This window comes from Lemur catta, chromosome 3 (assembly GCF_020740605.2).
Source record: "Lemur catta isolate mLemCat1 chromosome 3, mLemCat1.pri, whole genome shotgun sequence".
Lineage (NCBI taxonomy): Eukaryota > Metazoa > Chordata > Mammalia > Primates > Lemuridae > Lemur > Lemur catta.
The window spans coordinates 17,699,318-17,720,709 of NC_059130.1; the positions used below are offsets into that span (position 1 = coordinate 17,699,318).

At 35.9% G+C, this 21,392-nt stretch overlaps 2 protein-coding genes across 5 annotated transcripts in view; both read right to left on the bottom strand.

The window, feature by feature from the left end:
- Nucleotides 1-21,392, bottom strand: part of PTPN22 (protein tyrosine phosphatase non-receptor type 22) — a 58,656-nt gene that overhangs the window by 2,957 nt on the left and 34,307 nt on the right. For 2 of the 4 annotated variants that reach the window (XM_045546849.1, XM_045546851.1), the window contains 9 exons: nt 16,998-17,074; nt 16,035-16,861; nt 13,837-13,920; nt 13,557-13,687; nt 12,149-12,176; nt 10,012-10,095; nt 9,330-9,445; nt 4,014-4,044; nt 389-466 (listed from right to left, as the gene is read on the bottom strand). In XM_045546849.1, coding sequence (XP_045402805.1) covers nt 389-466; nt 4,014-4,044; nt 9,330-9,445; nt 10,012-10,095; nt 12,149-12,176; nt 13,557-13,687; nt 13,837-13,920; nt 16,035-16,861; nt 16,998-17,074 — 1,456 coding nt within the window. Of the gene's footprint in view, nt 1-388; nt 467-4,013; nt 4,045-9,329; nt 9,446-10,011; nt 10,096-12,148; nt 12,177-13,556; nt 13,688-13,836; nt 13,921-16,034; nt 16,862-16,997; nt 17,075-21,392 lie in introns of those variants that run through there. The other 2 variants (XM_045546850.1, XM_045546852.1) reach the window with 2 other exon arrangements.
- On the bottom strand, nt 5,139-7,401 carry LOC123635066 (melanoma-associated antigen B16-like). Its single transcript, XM_045546853.1, is given in 2 exon segments — nt 5,139-6,379; nt 6,382-7,401. Coding segments are annotated over 2 exon segments (1,062 nt in total). The 5' UTR covers nt 6,847-7,401; the 3' UTR covers nt 5,139-5,782.

Genomic DNA, 21,392 nt, shown 5'->3' on the forward strand with positions numbered 1-21,392 from the left:
CTCCTACTGTTGAATGAGTTATATAAGATTAGACAGCAGCAGCTGCTATTCTTTTTATCACACTTGTATGTTTTTTATAACTTTGCTTTAGATATGAGCCAGAATATCACAGCATCTGAGTTTCTTCATTTGGCTAGTCATATTTATTTACTACATGCCAACATAATAATTTGGTTACCTAGGTTTATTTTTTGCATATGCTAGATAATTTAGTTCTATGTGTGATGTTAAAAGGTAGCTGAGGTTAAAATTAAAAAGATAAATTACATGAAAAAAATATAAGGACTGATACATACAACCATAATCATATTTACATTTGTATCTGTTATATTGTAAATGAATAATTTAGATAATTTTTCACAACTCTGCTGTAAAATAACACACATACCAAAATTAAGAAAGGAGCTGGAGTTATTGGACTGAACAGATTCTGCATGCTTTCTTGGTGGGGAAGAATTACAGATACCTGGAATCAAAAGAAAAAATGTAAGGGAAAGACTAAAGACAAACTCAGATTACTGTTTGTGAGATTGCATAATTATTGAGCTTAAACATTTCCTCCACAGTAATTAATACTCCCAAATAAATATATCACTGTCAAATAGTAACAAAATATAGGTGCTTATAAATGAACTGACACTATAGTCTTCTCATTTGTATGTATGTGTGGTTGTTTTAAAGGTTTCTTTTCTTTGCAGATTGTATAGTAAAGCCCAACCCTAAAGAAAATTGCCAAAGGAATAAGATAGATCAAATATATATTATGAATCAGCTTTTTTGGGGATTCACATTTTGGGTTTGGACTTCATCTCACTTTGCCCTCTGATCATTCTTAGTACATTTTTAAATCATTTGTTCTCCACATTAATTTATCCATGGCAAGTTTGTGATTTTTCTTACACTCTCCTCTCACAATCTTTCTTCATTCCACTTTCCAGCCTACTTTTTTCCCGCATTATAGATGATTCTAATTTAGACCCATAATCTCCCAAAATCATTGTCATACTGCTTTGTTTTGCTACTTTAGTTATTTACAGGTAGCTACTTTGATATAGTCATGTATCAATTTCTGCCCAGTTTTGAAAACAATCCAGTGAAATTCCACATTTTTTACATGTACTATGTTGCAATGAAAAATAAAAGGTAATTCCAAATTTGTATAAACTTTCTAACAAAGAGCATGTAAATGGGGAGAAATTAGAAAATATTCTTTTTGATGCTGTTTTCAGAATGCAGTGTGAACTACGTACACGTGTTTGCACATACACACCTAATACTAGGGTTCAAGAAACATGTTTCTCTTCCAGGAGCTACTTGAGTATGAATCACTAGACTACGTAGTGAATTTCAGTCAAATCCAATTAAAATACATATTTATTGAATACCCACTATGTGCCAAGCATTGAGCTAGGCGCTGAAGACAGAAACGTGAATGTGAAATGGGTGAAAGTAAGGAAGTTCAGGAGATACCACTATCTCTGTACTGAGCTGAGAGTTGTATACATGCCTCAAAAAGAAAACAATTGTCCCAAAAGGAAATTTTTTTTATAAAAGAGGCAAAGATTCTGTACATATGTATCAAAAGGAGCTGCTATTTTGCATATTGGCTTGTCATAGATATTTTTATGCTGCCTGCCTAGCATTCATTCCCTCTTCTGATAATAGATCTTGAATTTTCCTTTAGGAAACCATCCCTGCCCAATTTTCAGTTCCCATACTTCCAGTGGAGCTGATTCTACCTCATTGCTGATTGGTCAGTGTCTACATGTAACAAGTGTTAAATATTAGATATGACATTATCCTGCCTAATCAGAACTTTAAATATACTGGCAATAATTGGTTCAGGGATTGGCAAGTGAACTAACCCAAGATAATCAGGCCCAATCAACAATAGTCATCAGACTGTTGCTTGAGCAACCAGGAAAGAGCTGTTTTTTTCCATCATAAGCCTCAACTCACAGGGTAAAAGCTTGCCTACAAGTGAGCTAACACAGAGTGAAACAAACCTGAGAGAGATGGAATGAGAGATTAGGTTTTGATTCCATCATCTGAACCCTTGGTTACAAGCCAATAAATTCTCCTTTTCTGCTTAAGTCAGCTTAAGTTGGGTTTTCTGTCACTTTACAACTAAGGGATTTCTGAGCAATTCCAAAGTTTCCCACCAAAAGTTGGCACCAGGCATCAGAGTTCACAGCTTCCACTCTTATCACCCTATAATTCATTCTTCATACAGCAGCTAGAATGATCTTTTCTTAAAAAAAAAAATGGGGCATGTAACATCTCTGCCTAAAACCCTTTTATAGCTTCCCATTGCACTTAGAATAAACTCTAAACTATTTAACATGACCCATAAGAATCTGACTACTCCTCCCTCATCTTTCCAGCCTCACCTTACTCTTGTCTCCTCTTTACTTACTACCCTGCAGCTCTGATGGCTTCCTTTTGAGTTCCTACAACACACCCAATTCTCACACTGCAGACATTTTTTCCCCACTATCTGGAGTACTCTCCCCACACTTTGCCTGGCACACAGGAGGCACTAACCAAATATTGATTGATTAATTGAATGAATGAAAGACACTAGGCTTAGATGCTAGCTTAAAATAACAGATGAAGAATCCTAATTTCATTAAAAGTAGGACCAGCTTTAACTATAGATCTGTAAGAGATTCAGGCTACAGGGAGAAGAAAGGGAATTCTGGAGTTGTAAACCATCTGTAAGACGCAGAAGACACGTGAAGTACAGGCAGATAGATAAGTCTAAAGCTTCAGGTTCAATTTTGGGGGCCAAATGTCCTTCTTCATTTAAGGGAAAAAGACCAGAGGATCAAGGTAACTGAAAAATAGAAATACAGCACAGCTTAGATCCCAAGAATGACCTGGAAGCATTTACTTAGAATAAGACTGTCTCTGAGAGCCCTACCATATCTCAAAACTATGCCAATCTAAATCTACCTGAAGTTTCTATTTCTTTGTTTGATATCTTCAGACATAGTTGGAGCTAGAGAAAGAACACAGTGTTTCATAAGCTAAAGTGATCAAATCAATCTTTGGCTGGCTATTCTAATCACTCATTTCTTTGCTTTTTGGCTATTTTATTTCCTGTTTCCCATCATAATTTCCTTTTGAAATGTTTAAATTCTCTTTTGAATAAATTTAGGAGAAAGGGTATATTTTCCAACCGTACTTCAGCCATCATGAATGAGAAATCAGTTCATTTCAGAGATCAACTAAGATGGCAATGATAGCAAACTAGCTCAAGAATCTAGAGTTTATGGCTAGGGAGATAGAGTGAAAACACAAAAGGAAAAAGTAAGATTCCACTATAAACCTTCTTAGGCTATACCTTAAATCATATTTTCTCAATGCTCTTTGTCCCTCCTTATAGCACCAGTATCACTTCAAGTAACTATTTGGTCCTTCATGATTGACCAAATGAATCAAAATTTTAAAAAGTGTAGCACCATGTTTTATATATTTTATATTTGTAAATAAGGATTTCTAAGATAATTTCTCACAGTTTCAGGAGTCTATGGGCTTTATTTTCATTATAATATAGCAAAAATAGTAAGCAACAGACTTATTGCTAATAATACTTGGTAAAAATGGAAATGTTTATGTCAATGCTTTGCTTATTTCATGAATTCAACACATTTGTTTCACAATATGCTTTGCTGTGACTATTTTCAAAGAAAATACACGTGAGGTTAGACTGCTGGGAATTTTAAATAACACATACGTATGGCAGCATCTTAGGATGGGTAGGAACATTGTACTAATTATTATTTCTGTCTGTTAAATAGAAAACTTTCCATCTCCCTAATCCCTGCCCAACATTAGCATTGTGCAGCCTAGCACAATGTATAGGGCTCAGGGGTGATTGTTCTGACCCATAGGATACTAGAGAGGCTGTGTTTGGGAAAAATGTTGTTAATTTTTTACAGAGTGTATATATAAAGAAAAAATACATAATTGTGAAAGTAATATAAGAAACATATTACAAAGAAACTTACTCTTTTTCATGTTTTGCAAAATTTTCAAACTCTACAAACATGAAGAAAGGGAAAATGTTAGTTTTTTCCTGTGAAATCCAAAATACTTTAATCAAGTAGAAGCATAGACTTAAGTCAAAAGGGTTAATTTCTTTAAAAGTAGACATGAAATGCAGTTATTTTTCCATCTTGCCATTTTTAATTCAGTGCAAAATCTCCACTTGATTTTATCTTGCTATTTTTACCACCCATATGAGTATCACACCATATACTTAGAAATAATGCTATCAGAACATCAAGGGAGAAAAATGAAGTTCGTTCCTACTTCTTTCCTTTATTAGGACCATTTCAGAACCCACAATGGCTTCAGAATATAGCTGTGATACATAACCATTCGTATTCTTTATTCTGCACTGAATTTACTAAGACCCACTTCCATACTGTTAGCCATGATACTTTCTTCTCCCTTCTCTCAGCAAACCCATGTCCTCTGCCTTCTTTATGGTGGTATCTCTAACTTATTTCTTCAAGGAACCTACACAAATTTCTTCTTTACTCCACACTTGCTCGGCATACTTGTTTTTAATCTGCTTTATGGTATTTTATTCTTCTTGACAATTTTCATGTTGTTTCTCAAAGAGGTGTACTGTTCCAACAGATTAACTATACTCTTTTCAAGGGCAGATAGATGTCCTTGATGACATTTCTATTTTCCTAATACCTAACAGAAATGTACTCTTATATAAATAGATATTTAATACATTTTTAGGTTTTTTAAAAAATAATTTATTTACAATTTTTAAAATCCTAGCAAAAATACTCATATCCTTGTCTTCCTCTACCCAGTTTAGAACCCGTCCCCTGTAGTTAACCACTGTTAGTTTCTTATGTATCCTTCCTGAGTTACTTATGAATATGTAAGTAAATATACATATAGATTATATTTTCCCCTTTTAAGCAAAAGTTAATAAATTATATATAAATATATTGAGAGAGTCATCATTGTTTTTTTAGCTGCATGGTATTCTATTGTATGGCTATACCATGGTTTATGACTTATTTAGTCAGTTCTCCTAATGATAAACATTCATGTTGTTTCTAGCCATATGCTCTTATAAATAATGCTGCAGTGAATACCTGGTAAACATGTCATTTCATATGTGTACAAGTATATTTGTAGGATAAATTTCACTTCTAGTGAAATTGTTGCATAAAAGGATATATACATTTGTAATTTTTTTTTTTAGAATTTATTAAGATTTATTTCTCATACACTATGGAAAGAGCTAAGCAAATGGATGCAAATATCATTGAATGTTACAGAAAAAAAGACTAAAAAGATAAAAGACAAGAACTGAATACAATTGAGATCTTTGTTTTTTTTTTTCTAGTTCTCACTGTTGAGCCCAACTCTTCTAAAGCTGAATTCCTCCATCTTTCAGAGGAAATGCCTATAGAAATGCCATGTTATCTTATACCAGATCACAAAATAAAATGGATGGTTTTACACTATGTTTTACAGAAGAGGAGTTCTTATTATCGAACCTCATGAACAGCATTAGATGTGGGATCAAAATCATTTGAAACTCGAAGATTTTGAAGATAATTGATGCTCTATTAAAAGAAGTAACATTCATATAACACACGCATCAAAAATAAAAGAACAACTTGTAAAGTTACACATACAAATAGGAACACATAGATGATTCCCTCCAGCTCCACCCTGGGCCTGCGTTCCTTGAACACTAATTGCCCTCTTCAAAGGGATGAAGAATCTATCCCTGACTTCACTAGGTGTGGGAGGAGCTGCCAGACATGGCACTGGAACTCGCAGTGGCCGTGGGAGTAAAGCCAGCACTAACTGAACCTCTCGCTTGAGCTCTCTCTGCTTCATCTCGTAGAGCCTCCTCATACTGAGAAGGGAAAGAACTTGGGTCAGTCCCATGAACCTTGGCCAGAAACTCCAGGAGTTTCATCTTCATGGTTTCAGCATGGGCTCTTGGGCCCCACAAGAACTCATACTGTGCAGGATCACTGTTGGGCACCTGGCGATACTCCAGATACTTTCCCTTCACCAGCTCTTTGGTGATGAACTCCCTGGGCTCTCCAAAGACCAAGTGCTTCCTCCCCGAATATAGCCGCATCACACTGAGCACTTCCCAGACTTGCTCTTCAGTGGCACGGTTGCCCCTCATGAAGATTGCTCCCAGGATCAGGATCAGGAGGCTGGTCTTGGGCACCCCCTTTTCACCACTCAGCATCCCATCATAGGTGAGGCCCAGCTTGATGAAGAAGCCATAGCGGTGGCTGGTGGGGTCTACTTCCTTCACATCAAGGCAGAAGATTACCTCCATGTGCAGAGAGGCTCTCGGGAGGTGCTCAGGGAAGGCTCAAGGAAGTGCTCTTCATCATCTGGCATGATAATCTTCAACATCTCTGCCTTTGTTATTGGCTCTTTCATTTGATATTTGAACAGCATGAAATTGACCAGAAGAGCCACTTTCTCATCAACAGCATCGATGGGCGCATTCTTGGGGGCTGCTGTAGCCTGTGAGGTGCTTGGACTTTTTTCCTCTTCTTCGTTACTGGAGCCCTCATCAGGTTTGCTTGATGAGGTGGCTGCGACAGCAATGGCAGAGGAGCAGGAATCCTGAGGACCCTCAGGAGTGCTCAGCATCTTAGCAGCAGGAGCCTCCTTCAGGTTGCCTGGCATGAGCGGATTGGGGGAGGAGGGAGAGGTCTCCTCCACAGCCTTGGACACCTGGGCTATTTCCAGGGTCTCACTCTGGGTCTCACTCTGGGTCTGAATGCGCTGATCATGTCTGCATTGTGGACTCTCCTGATCCTTAGGCATGATATCTCTTGCTGGTGGCAGTAGGCAGGAGTGAGCAGAGGAGGGTGGACAATGCAGAGTCACTGCCTTGATAGCTGGAAGCACCTGCGATTCCTGCCTCTTCTGACTTCAGACCGCGGGCACCTCCTACATTTGTAATTTTGATATTGCTAAATTGCCCTCCATAGAAGTTGTACCATTTGACATTCCCTCCAACAACATAGGAGTGTGTTTATTTCCCCATAGTCTCCCTAACAGAGAGCATACTCAAACTTTTGGAACTTGCCATTCTGGTAGATGAAAAACAATATGTCATTGTGGTTTTAATTTGTATTTCTCTTACTATGAATGAGGTTGAACATATCAAATGTTTAAAGGGCAGACAACACTCATTTATTTTCTTTGAACTACATGATCATGAACTCTTTGAAATACGTGAACTCTGATCATATATTTTTGCCCATTTTTATTTTAAGGTTATTATTTTCTCTGACTTTCTAAGAGCTCTATGTATGTTAAAGAAATAACCTCTTTTCTTTTTTTTTTTTTTTTTTTTGAGACAGAGTCTCACTCTGTTGCCCGGGCTAGAGTGCCATGGCGTCAACCTTGCTCACAGCAACCTCAGACTCCTGGGCTCAGGCAATCCTCCTGCCTCAGCCTCCCGAGTAGCTGGGACTACAGGCATGCGCCACCATGCCTGGATAATTTTTCTATATATATTTTTAGCTGTCCGTATAATTTCTTTCTATGTTTAGTAGAGACAGGGTCTCGCTCTTGCTCGGGCTGGTCTCGAACTTCTGAGCTCAAACGATCCGCCTGCCTTAGCCTTCCAGAGTGCTAGGATTACAGGCGTGAGCCACCGTGCCCGGCCATGAAATAACCTCTTTTCTATGATGTTAGTTGCAGGTTTCTTTTCCACTTTGTTTTTTGTCTCTTTTTTTTTTTTTTGAGACAGGGTCTCTGTCTGTCACCCAGGCTAGAGTGCAGTGTTATGATCATAGCTCACTGCAACCTCCAACTCCTGGGCTCAAGCGATCCTCCTGCTTCAGCCCCATGAGTAGCTGGTATTACAGCACACCACCACACCCAGCTAATTTTTCTATTTTTTTGTAGAGACAAGGGTCTCACTCTTGCTCAGGCTAGTCTCAAACTCCTGGCCTCAAGCAGTCCTCTTGCCTTCACTTCTCAAAGTGCTGGGATTACTGGGGTGAGCTACGGCACCTGGCCTGTCTTTTGATTTTTAAGGGAATTTTTCTTTTTTCACCATGCAGAAATTTTTGCTTTTATTTAGTTGAATTTATATGTCTCTTTTCTTATGACTTCTGAATTTTGAGTCATTGTTTTTTTTTTTTTTTTTTTTTTTTTGAGACAGAGTGTCACTTTGTTGCCCGGGCTAGAGTGAGTGCCGTGGCGTCAGCCTCGCTCACAGCAACCTCAAACTCCTGGGCTTAAGCGATCCTACTGCCTCAGCCTCCCGAGTAGCTGGGACTACAGGCATGTGCCACCATGCCCGGCTAATTTTTTCTATATATATTTTTAGTTGTCCAGATAGTTTATTTCTATTTTTAGTAGAGACGGGGTCTCGCTCAGGCTGGTCTCGAACTCCTGACCTTGAGCGATCCACCCGCCTCGGCCTCCCAGAGTGCTAGGATTACAGGCGTGAGCCACCGCGCCCGGCCCTGAGTCATTGTTATAAAGGTCATTCATACTCCCAGGTTATAAAAGAATCTTTCCAAGTTTTTTTTAGTACTTCTATGAGTTAGGGCTGTTTGTTTGTTTGTTTGTTTGTTAACATTTCAATATTTTAGCCATTATAGAATTTATCCTGGTGTAGATGTGAGGTATAGACCCTGCTTTTTTCCCAGGTGGTTATCTATTTGATCCAGCAACAATTATTAAATCATCTCTCTCTTTCTACTGATTTGAGATACCACCTTCATCGTACACTAAATTCCTACATATATTTGGAAATATTTCTAGACTTTCCCTTTTCCTCTGTTGGTATATGTTTCTTTTCATACACCAGTATCATACCATTTTAATTATTGAGGCTTTACAATATTTTAATATCTGGTAAGGCTAACCTCCTTCCATTGCTTTTATTTTTATCTATGTATTCATTTATTTATTTGCAGTTTTCTGGTTACTCTTTCTCCTCCCTTACCTCATATGAACTTTGGAATCAAGACTGTCTAGTTCCAGGAATAAACAAGTTGATAGTTTTATTGGGCATCTTTCAAATTTATAAATTAACCTTAGGGAGAAATAAGTTCTTAACTAAGTTGTATTTTTTCTCCTTTGTGGTTTCCTTCTATTAATTTTGATTGTTGTGAGATTAACAGTTTTAGTAAAGATATTTAATCTAATTTTTCTTCTTAATCCTAGGGAAGGGGAAACCATCAGAAATGGAAAATCCCTGGCTTGTTTTCTAAAACTCCCATCTTCTTGTTTTATTTTGTTGTGTTTGCTGTTACCACGTGAATGAACCCAGCTATCTTCTTTACCTTACTCCTTGTGAAACTTTTTCCAGGAGTCTTCGATGTCTGTTTTGAAGATGTTGAATTTTCCATGGTGTCAGGACAACTAGTAGAATAAGTTTCTACAGATTTGACCTGGATACCTTTTAAAAAAAAAAATAAGGAGAAAAAGAATTTTGTGGCATAGCTTCTTAAGCCTCCGGGTTGTATATAGATATATATTCAGCAATGCTTGCTTTTTTTTTTTCTTTCTATCTTTTTTTGAAGACAAGGTCTCACTCTGTTGCCCAGGCTGGAGTGCAGTGGTGTAATTGTAGCTCCCTGTAACCTGGAACTCCTGGGCTGAAGCTAATTTTTAAAAATTTTTTGTCAAGATGGGGTCTCACTATGTTGCCTAGATTGATCATGATCTCCTGGCCTCAGGTAATCCTCCTGCCTCAGCCTCCTGAAGTGCTGGGATTACAGGCATGAGCCACCATGCCTGGCATTAGCTTGGCTTTTTTAGGCATTATTTTTTACTATATATTCTGGGCTTTTATTTTTAATTTTTTAATTGTCTATTATTTCTGGGGAACATCATGGGCTTTTAAAATGTACTCTTTTATTTGATCATTCTTTGTACCTTTTCCATTTAGGTCCTACTTTACTGTTAATCTTTTAACCTCCTCATTTTTGTAACTTTTTTTGGAGAGAAAATACTGCTACTTACAATCTTCATCAGCAAGAAGGAAGGACTCTAGAGTTCTTTCTGGGAGTGGAGGTGGGGGAGAAGAAGAACGATCTTGATGTAGATCTGTGATTTAAAAAAAGTATACAACAAAGCAAAGAAATCCATCAATTAAAAAGTCATAAGTCATGACTCTTTTTGGCTTTCTATAATTTTTTCAATTAATCAATCTTAATCACCAAATAAAAAATTATCTGAACGGTGACTGGAGCTTCTAGAACTTTGTTCTCCTATCTCATTAGCAAATGAGTGTATGATTCATCCAAAACTTATAGCTCACTTCAGAAGTGTTCTTCCAAAGACATTGAAACTGAAAAAGTCAAGCTTCTAGATCTAACTACCATTTTACATGAAATCCTGGGGATAGAGGAATATGTTAAATGAAACCATGAGGTTACAATTAGCCAAATCCAGAATGTTAAGCAGTCTTTAAGACAAATGATCCACTCTCTTCAACAAATAAATGACATGAGAATATATAAAAAAGGAGAACTGTTACAGATTTTAAAAGACAGATTTAAAAATACTTAAACATATAAACCAAATGCAATGTGTAGACATTGAATCTAGATTCAAATAAACCAACTGTTAAAAAACATTTCTGAGACAATTGGAGGAAATTGAACACAGTCTCGATATTAGATGCTATTAAGGAATTATTAATTTTATTGGTATGATAATGCTATTATGGTAGATTTAAATGTATGTTTGAAATTTTTCATAATAAAGAATCTTAATTAACAGAGCTATTTTCCCACAATGTAAATTTCTAAAGATACACATGGTGATCTAGTGGCATACATGTCTCATACAGTGCTGAGTATTATTATATATTATATTAAGTCCTTTTATATAGGCCTAAAAACAAAACTGCAGTTAAGTACTAAAGTCTCACCTGTCATTGGTCATTGTAGTTTTGTGGGCCTTAGAATTTGTCTTTAAATAAGTTTTTTTGTTTATTTCTTATATGCTGGGCAGTGTACAAAAGTACAGTACTTATTTCTAGCACCTAATTCAATAACTGGCAGACAGTAAGCATTTAATAAATATTTGATAACTACTCTTAAGTATTAATAGTTTATCATCTTCCAGTTTGGTGTTAGGAGATATTCTGAGAATTAAAGCTGTTAGTTAGTGATATCCTGGCAGATATCTTTCTAAAATACCATTTCATCTTAATACTTCCCTGATAATAACCCACAATACATAATACTTACTGCGTTAAATCTAAATTGCCAGGCAATATAAGCATTAAGTAGTACTCTTATATATCCTGATGATTCTAACACTGTGTAAGGTACACAGAACTTACTTAGTAAATGCTCATTAATGATTATCTAATAAAAATTATAATAGGTAATATTTAATGAGGACTTATTATTTGACAAGCACTGCACTAAAAGCTTCATATGCATTATCTCACATAATCCTCATAAAAATCTTCTAAGGGGTTCCATTCTCCTCCTTTTACAAATAAGAAAAATAGATCACTAGAGAAATTATGTAATTTAACCAACGTTATGTATTTTGATAATTCCTAGTAGACTGGGGATTTGAAATTAAAGCCTATTGACCCCAAAGCCCATGTTTCTTAACCTCTATGTTATATTACCTATTTATAGTTTGAATAATACAATATGAATAAATATGTTAAGGGCAGCTACCACCTGCGATAATGTATGCAAAGTACCTAATAAATGCCCAATACATGTTAGCTGTTGTTGTTATTCAATGTATAAAACAAACGAATCTCAGGAAAGTACTGAAGAAGCAATAGCAAATTAAAGAACTAAGTGACCAGAGATGATTTTCTAGAATCTCACTGTTAACAATGGTAAAACCTATATAATGGAAATGATTCAAAATTTTAAAAGATCCTATCTGAAATAATTTTTAAACGGTTATATATTAAGGAGCAGAATTCTAAAATCTGTCTTCTCCTTGCCTTTCACAAAACAAAATTCCTAGTCTGGGAAAACTGGAAGTAAATCAATAAATAGCGGAAACTATTGTGAGAACCAAGGACCTCCTGAGGTGAATCACTCTAAATTTAATTGACCATTCTTAGAATATAAATTTTTAGGGCTGAATGTCATCTAAGGCCAAGAGAAATTTTTACCTGATTTGGAACTCCGGAATTTTACACTCTAAAAGAAAAAAGAAAAGGAAAGTGAAAGAATATATACACAAATTATACAAATTCAGAGCAGAAAATGGCACTTTTGAAATTATATTTCATAGTCCTATAGAGGTAGTTACAAAATGTAAACTCTATTTTTCCTAATTCATAAGTGTGCTGAATTACAAAAAGGCATCCTTAACTCTTACAGTGGTTTTTATATCCCATGGTAATTAGTCCTAAATTGTTCCCCCTCTGACTTATTTCTTTCCTACGTAAAACATTTCCCTGAAAATTTAATTAGAGATAAATTGTTGAAATTGAAGTTATTTCATGACATTGGAAAAAGAGTGGTAGTTTTTTGCTCTCGGAGTTGTTAAGATAAACACCATTAGGCTCATGCCTGTAATCCTAACATTTTGGGAGTCTGAGGCCAGAGGATCACTTGAGCCCAGGAGTTCAAGACCAGTTGGGAAACATAATGAGACTCTTGCTCTACAAGAAAAAAGGGGAAAAAATAGGCAGGTGTGGTGGCCTGTACCTGTCATCCTAGCTAGTTGGGAGGCTGAGACAGGAGGATCACTTGAGCCCAGGTGTTTGAGGTTGCTGTGAGCTATGATAATACCACTGTACTCTAGCCTGGGCAACAGAGCAAGACTCTATCTCAAAATAAATAAATAAAGGCCATTATATGTATGCATATTATTAACAATAATAATAATTACTAGTACGTTAAAATTGTAATTTAAAAGGTAGAGAATATTTGCCTACCAACATTGCAATTGTAGGAACTTTTAAATGTGTTTTATCTGCTTTGCTGATATCTGAAATTTTAAGATAATTGGTTCACAGAACATATAGAAATGCATAACATTATTTGAAATGTAGATTTTTCTTCCACAAGAAGGAAACATTATCCCAAAAGATTTATGTTAATAATATGCACATCTACCATTCAAAAAATTATTCTGTAATTTTATCACAGCTAACATGATAAAGCCTACCAAACATATGAAAAATTTATTTTTGCCTTAACTATCCTTCAAGAATCAGCTCAAATGTTTTCTGTTTCACTAAATCTTCCTTGATCACTTCCAACTTATGATCTCCCACACTTCTGAATCTCTTTATCCCTCATATGGCATTGATCATATTTGCCTTGTTATAATAAATATAGGCAAAAATAAAGACTCAGGTACACATCCTTTATCTCCACTACTAGACTATAAGTTTCTTATGGGCAAGAGTTTTGTCTTATACATCTTTTTTATCCCCCACATCCTCTAGCACATTGTTTTATGTTTAGTATTTGCTTAATATTTATTGAATGATAGGTGTTAAAAATGCAAAGAGTAGAACTTTACTCTGTTGAATCCAAGTGAGTAGAGTCAAAAAAAAAGTTATTGACCTTGCTTGGTCTAAGTCTCACAGAGTCGTCAAGTATCTTTGGTTCAGGTGTTCCACTCCATTCTAGTGATGTTCCAATTTTTACCTTGACAGGTGAGGACGAGGATTTGGGAACATTTGGTGAGAATTCTCCTGGAAGAAAGTGAATATGATCTAATTCTTAGGAGTGGTATTCTTTTAGAAATCAAATGTTGCTCAGCAAATAGCACATAAAGCATTGAAAGAACCTGAGAAGTAATCTAGTTAATACACACCTTATATTATACTTAAACTCTACTCACCAGCTTCCTCTACCACAATAAATGATTCAGGTGTCCGTTCAGGAAGTGGAGGGGGAATTTCATCATCTATCTTTGGAGGAGTTGCTATCCAAAATGTCAGAAATATAACGACAGTTGTTAATTAGAACAATCCAAAGGAAATTCTTATATTCTAATCTCATATTAAATATAAATGTAACAGAATTTATATATATATATATATATTTTCTTTTTATTGAAACAGAGTCTTGCTCTGTTGCCTGGGCTAGAGTGCCATGGCATCAACCTAGCTCACAACAGCCTCAAACTCCTAGACTCAAGGGATCCTCCTGCCTCAACCTCCCAGGGTGCTAGGATTACAGGTGTGAGCCACCATGCCTGGCCCAGAATTTATATTTAAATTTCATTAAAGCACCATTAAATTGGTATGGTATTTGTTCACTCGAGGAAAAGGCAAAATAAATTATCTTGTCTTAAGGTGCAGACCCAGGAGGTGGTTGCTTATTCTTCAATCTTAATTATTTGTTTTAACGCATTAACTGCCATGTGAGTTGTATTTAACTCACACTAGTTTTGAGCCCTGGACCTCGTGAAGCATATGTAACTGACATATCTCTTCACCTTGGGAGCCATGTGAAGTATGTTTCAAGTTGCATATAACTCACGCACAAAAAACAATAAAAAATTACAAATTTTTTATTAAATTAGAAAGGATCATTTTGTTTTCGAAGTTTTTATTCCATTTTCATAATAAAACACTATGGCCCCAAGGAAAAAGTTTTTTTTCTAGTGTGACAATGTGTTAAAAGCCCAAAAGTATTTTGATTGAGCAACTGAGTATTAGTTAACACAAAACAATATAAATTTAAGAAGCTTGGGCTGTTTTCTACAGAATTCTTTCCTTTTGTTTCACATAGAATATATAATGAAGTATTATAAAGCACTTTTGACATGCCAAAGATTCAGTTATATAGTAGGTAAAATCATAAAGATTTTAGTATCTCTTCTTAATTTCACACAGAATCCAAGAATATGGGTGTTTTTCCTTTTTATAATACAATGGTATAACACAGTTTTCTATATTTCTATAGAAACATGGAGAAGTTGTATAGAAAATTTGAAGAGTTATTTTAAGAAACTGCCACCAGAGGGCACACATGTCAATGTTGCTACAATCCCTGAAAATGATTTGTTTTTTATGTTGACACTCAAGAGAAGTCTGAGGTATTCATGGTATCTAGAAAAAGAAAGTACCTTTAAGTTGTAAAACAAGATTAAAATGCATAAAATAATCTAATTGGGAAGGAACTCCCTAGATCCAGATAAAATATTTTTGCAACAAAGCTACAAATGATGTATACATCTATTAGGAAACTCTGTACAATAAATAATGTTGTATACATCTATTAGGAAACTCTGTACAATAAATAATGTTGTAGAACAAAAGTTTTCTCTACTGTCTCTCTAGGTAAAATGTGCTTTATAAATTATTTGATAATATGCGTAAGAGAGTTAAACTTGCTCGTTGCTTTCTCTCATCTTCCATATCAAATTATTATAATCATCTATAACAGGATATTTACTTCTACTTTCAAACTACTCAGTAAAACAAAACAATATACATAATATGAAAAAATATAGAATTATAAAATAGATACAATTGGAAAGTAAACCTGTATATAAGATAAAAATTTTACACAAAATACCAAACACATATTCTCATCTAAATTATTATAAAAGGGCAGGAAATCAGGTCTTCCCCTTCTTACTCCTGCAGGAAGAGGACTCAGTTTTTAGCAATATGTTCAACTCATTATAGTCACATGATTGTGCAACAAAAATTGTGAGTGACCATGTGGTGCTATTGATCAAGTTTTTTCTGCTGTTCTTTTGGAAGCTGCTTCTATATGTTAAGGGTAAATCATGGGCCTTTGACATACGTTTCTGGAAGTGAGGATTGCCTTCTTTAGAAGCACTCTTGCTAGCACAGATCCTGTACCAGATCTGACTGCCTCCACTGCTACCTGTTTCATGGAATATTACATGTTTGATGTTTCTATTTTCAACTTAATACATCATTAAAACACTCCTGGGATTTACTTCTTTGAGGATGAGAAGGAAAAGAAAGAGAAAGAAACAGAGGAGAAGGGGAGAGTAAGACGAAGCCAAATGTAGGAAATTATATAAAATTCTATATAAACTTTAAAAAATTAACTTACCCACTACAGCTGTCCCTTGGTTCAGTAGGGAGGGAAAATTGGATGGAGGATTCTGTGCTAAAGAATCATGTGAATTGTAATAAGAAAGGAGGGTTGTAGAAGATGTTGGCAACAAAGAACAAGGAAAAACAGTTCCATCTTGCTTCTCAGCTAAATCAAGAGACATCTTCGAACTAGCACTACTTGGAGGCAATGATGAAAAATAAGGATCTTCTACTAAATCCATGTAAGAACATACACTAAAATCACTAGACTCATTCTGCTTTACATTAGGGGCGTTACACATTTGGTTCTTAGAGTCATATGGCAGTGAATAACTCAGCTCTGCTGAAGAAACATGCCTCATTTTTTGAGCCTGCAGTTTCACAAGACAAGAATCATGTGATTGAGATTCCAAATAAGAAAAATTTTCCTTGATGTCCAACTCCTTGGTTTCTCCCTGCTGTATCAATTCAAAGGGAGTTGATTTTGTCCGTATTATTGGCTCCTTTGAATTAAAATATCTTCCTTCTGCATTTACAGGTTTAGAATTAGGACATGCCCCGGACAAAATAGAGCTCAAGTCCAAACTTTGATGCTTCTTAAGAGGTTCCCCAACTATTGGAAATGCCTTTGTCTGCCATTTCATTGTTGTGTCAACATTTTTGTTACAACCATAATTTAGCTCCAGAAAGTCAAAAGAAGTGCTCAGTTTAGCAGGGTGCAAATTTAACCCTTCCTTTGTACTTATTTCAGAAGTCCTAAAGTCAAAGGAAGAAACTTCTGTATTTTCCACCTTTGTCCTTTGCTTGCTCTGTTGGTTCATCATTTTTGCTTCTTTTATGGCACTAAAACAAAAAGAAAGAGTAATGATGATACCATACCCCAAAAAGTCCTCTTCCTAGCATCCCAATGAAGTGTAAACGTGAGATTCCTTTCACAGACATAATTAGTCAACATTTAGATATGTAAATATGTACTCACCTTTTTGGTAAATTAGGAGAATAAGAGTCTGCTTGTAGGGTGTGATTTTGCTCAGAAACTGAATGCTTTGCTTGACTCTTCAAGAGAAATAAGTCAGAGATTGGTTTTTAGTGAAACAATGTCGATGAGATATTTTAATATTTAGAAGGCTAGGAAGTAATTTTTCAGAAAACATAAAAATTTTAAATAATTCATGAAAGTTAAACAATTATACAAGTAGTGGGAAAAAATGATAAAAACAAAAAAAGTTTATTAATAAAAATAATTCATGAAAGGGTTAGATGAGCTTCCAAAATATTGAACCAAGCAAGACTTGTTCGTATACTGATATCAAAAGACCAGAATAAAAGATTAATAGTGGCCAGGCGAGGTGGCTCACTAATCTTAGCACTCTAGGAGGCCAAGACAGGAGAATTGCTTGAGGCCAGGAGTTCAAGAATGGCCTGAGCAAAAACAAGACCCTGTCTCTACAAAAAATAGAAAAATTAGCCAGATGTGGTGTGTGCACCTGTAGTCTCAGCTACTCAGAAAGCTGAGGCAGGAGGATCACTTGAGCCCAGGAGTTTGGGGTTGCAGTGAGCTATGATGATGCCACTGCACTCTAGCCCAGGAGACAGGGAGACTCTGTCTCAAAAAAAAAAAAAAAGACCAATAGTGTTATAAAAACTAGAAAGGATTTGCTTATAGCTTCATCTTTTCAAATATGAGAGCTTTTTTGTTTTGTTTTGTTTTGTTTTGAGACAAATCTCACTCTGTTGCCTGGGTTAGAGTGCCGTGGCGTCAGCCTAGCTCACAGCAACCTCAAACTCCTGGGCTCAAGCAATCCTACTGCCTCAGCCTCCCGAGTAGCTGGGACTACAGGCATGCACCACCATGCCCAGCTAATTTTTTCTATATTTTTAGCTGTCCATATAATTTCTTTCTTTTTTTTTTTTTTTTTTTTTTTTTTTAGTAGAGACAGGGTCTCACTCTTGCTCAGGCTGGTCTCAAACTCCTGAGCTCAAATGATCCACCCGCCTCGGCCTCCCAGAGTGCTAGGATTACAGGCGTGAGCCACCGTGCCCGGCCGAAATATGATAGTTTTTAAATGTTCTTGGGGAGTAACTTCAGTCTCAAGAAGACTCTGCCTTCAGATATTTCAGTATCTCAACCCTAAAGTTAATAGGTGCTTATTACATCCCTGTACCTCTCTCATCTTGTTCTGCTTTTTCTACTTTTTTCTTCCCAGTCTAGGCACATTGGTTTTCTTGCCATTCTTTTAGCATGCCAAACTCATTTCCAATTCAAGGCTTTTATACTTACTATTCCCTCCAATTGATTTACTTTTGTTCCCGATTTTGCATGGCTGGCTCTCTCTAAGTAATTAGATCTCTGCTTAACTGCCATCAGCATAAGAAAACCTTTCCTGACCCCGCAACCTATAATCCCATTTCAGTCTCTGCCCAGCTACTCTCAATCTTTATTATTTTTTTACAGCAATTATCACATTATAAAACTTGTTACTGTAGTTCATGGAATATTTTCCTGAGATAGGGTCTTACTCTGTCACCTGGGCTACAGTGCAGTGGCATGATCATAGCTCACTATGGCCTCAAACTCCTAGACTCAAGCATCCTTCTGCCTCAGCCTCCAGAGTAGCTGGGACTACAGAAACATACCACCACTCCCAGCTAATTTTTTTAAAAAAGTTTTTTGTAAAGATAGGGTCTTGCTTATGTTGCTCAGGCTGGTCTTGAACTCCTGGCCTCAAGAAATCCTCCTGTCTCAGCTTTCCAAAGTGCTAGGATTATAGGCATGAGCCACTGGGCCCAGTCTGGTTCATGGAATCTTAAGATACCATATTGTAAGATATATCCTGATTTCAGATAAGTTGAAATGCAACCAAAATATCATTTCAATTTTAAGATACCACCTGTAGGAGTTTAATTTTGTCTCTCTAAAAGGTATGTTGAAATGTAACCCCTGATATCTGTGAATGTGACCTTATTTGGAAAATAGGGTCCTTATGGATATAATTAGTTAAGATGTCATTATGGATTAAGTGGGCCCTAATACAATAATTTGTGACCTCAAAAGAAAAGAGACTCACAGGAAGAACACCATGTGTTGACAGAGGTAGAGATTGGAGTAATGTATCTACAAGCCAATGAATGCCAAGGATTTCCAACAAACACAGAAACAAGGAAAAGGCAAGGAAGATTCTTCTTCTAGATTGTCAGAGACAGCATGGCTGTGCTAAAATCTTGACTTCAGACTTCTAGCCTCCAGAACTGTAAGAAAATAATTTTCTGTTGTTTTAAGATACCCCAGGTTGTAGTACTTGTTACAGCAGCCCTAGAAATCTAATACAGACACTTTCATATCTCACTTTCAATAATGGATAGAAAACAAGACAGAAGATCAATAAGGAAGTAGAGCACTTGAAAAACACTTAGATAAACCAAGTAGACCTAACAGACTTATATAGAACACTCCACCTAACAACAGCAGAATACACATTCTTCTCAAGTACACATGGAACATTCTTCAGGATAGACTATATGTTAGGCCACAAACAAGTATTAATAAACTTTAAAAGATTGAAGTCATACAAAATACCTTTCCAAATTACAGTGGAATAAAACTAGAAATCAGTAACATAAAGAAAACTTGAAAATGAACAAATATGTGGAAATTAAACAACACACTCTTAAATAACCAGTGGGTCAAAGAGAAAAATTACAAGGGAAATTAGAAAATACCTGAAACAAATGAAAACTAAGACTCAACAAAACAAAACTTATGAGATAACAATGAAAACAGTACTGAGGAAAATTTACAGCTGTAAATGCATACATTAAGAAAGAAGAAAGATCCCAAATCAATAACCTAACTTTACACATTAAGCAACTGGAAAAAAACCAATCCCAAAGCTAGCAGAAGGAAGGAAATACTAAAGATTAGCGTGGATATAAATGAAATAGACTAGAAAAAAATAGAGAAACTGTACAAAACTAACAGTTTGTTCTTTGAAAAGATCAACAAAACTGACAAAACTTTAGCTAGATTGACTAAGGAAAAAAGGAAGACTCAAATTACTAATGTCAGAGATGAAAGTGTGGACATTACTACCAATTTTATAGATATAAAAATATAAGAGGCTGGGTATGGTGGCTTATGCCTGTAATCCTAGCACTTTGGGAGGCCAAGGCAGGAGGATTGCTTGAGGCCAGGAGTTCAAGACCAGCCTGAGCACGAGTGAGACCCTGTCTCTACAAAAACATAGAAAAATTAGCCAGGCATGGTGGTGCACACCTGTAGTCCCAGCTACTCAGAAAGCTGAGGCAGGAGGATCACGTTAGCCAAGGAGTTTGAGATTGCAGTGAGCCAATAAATACGATGACACCACTGCACTCTAGCCTGGGAGCCACAGTGAGAACTGGTCTCAAAAAATAAAATAAAACAATAATTATAAGAGAACACTATGAGAAATTATATGCCAACAAATTAGATGAAATCGACAAATTCCTAGAGACACACAGTCTACTAAAACTGATGAAGGAAGAAATAGAAAATCTGAATAGACCTTTAACTGGTAAAGCTATTGAATCAGTAATCAAAAATCTCCCAACAAAGAAAAACCCAGGAACAGATGCCCTCTCTGGTGAATTCTACCAAACATTTAAAGAAGAATTGACACCAGTCCTCCACAATTCTTTCAAAAAGTTGCATAGGAGGGAACACTTTCTAATTCATTCTCTTGAGACCAGCATTACCCTGATACCAAAACCAGACAAAGACACTGTAAGAAAACTACAAACCAGTATCCTTTATGAATATTGATGTAAAAATCCTCAACAAAATGCTTAGCAAACTGAATTGGGATGCATATTATATTAAGGATTATACACCATGACCAACTGAGATTTATTCCTAGAATGTAAGGATAGTTCATATCCAAAAACCAATACAATTTACCACATTAATAAAATGAAGGGAAAAAATTCCACATGATCATCTCAAATGACATAGAAAAAGCATTTAATGAAATTCATGATAAAAACACTTAATAAACTAGGAATGTAAGGAAATTTTCTCACCATGATAAAGGCTATTTATGAAAACCCACATCTAATGTCATACTTAGTGGTGAAAGACTGACTTAGTTTTTCCCCTAAGATCGGGAACAAGACAAGGATGCCAACATTGACATTTTCTATTCAACATAGTACTGAAGTTCTAGCCCAAGTGATTAGGAAAGTGGGGGGAAAAGGATAAATTTGGATAAATTGGAAAAGAGGAAGTAAAATTATCTCTATATTCAGATACTCAAATGACATGATATATAGAAGGATTCCACAAACAAGACAAAACAAACAAACAAACAAACAAAACCGAAAAAAACCTCCTGGAGCT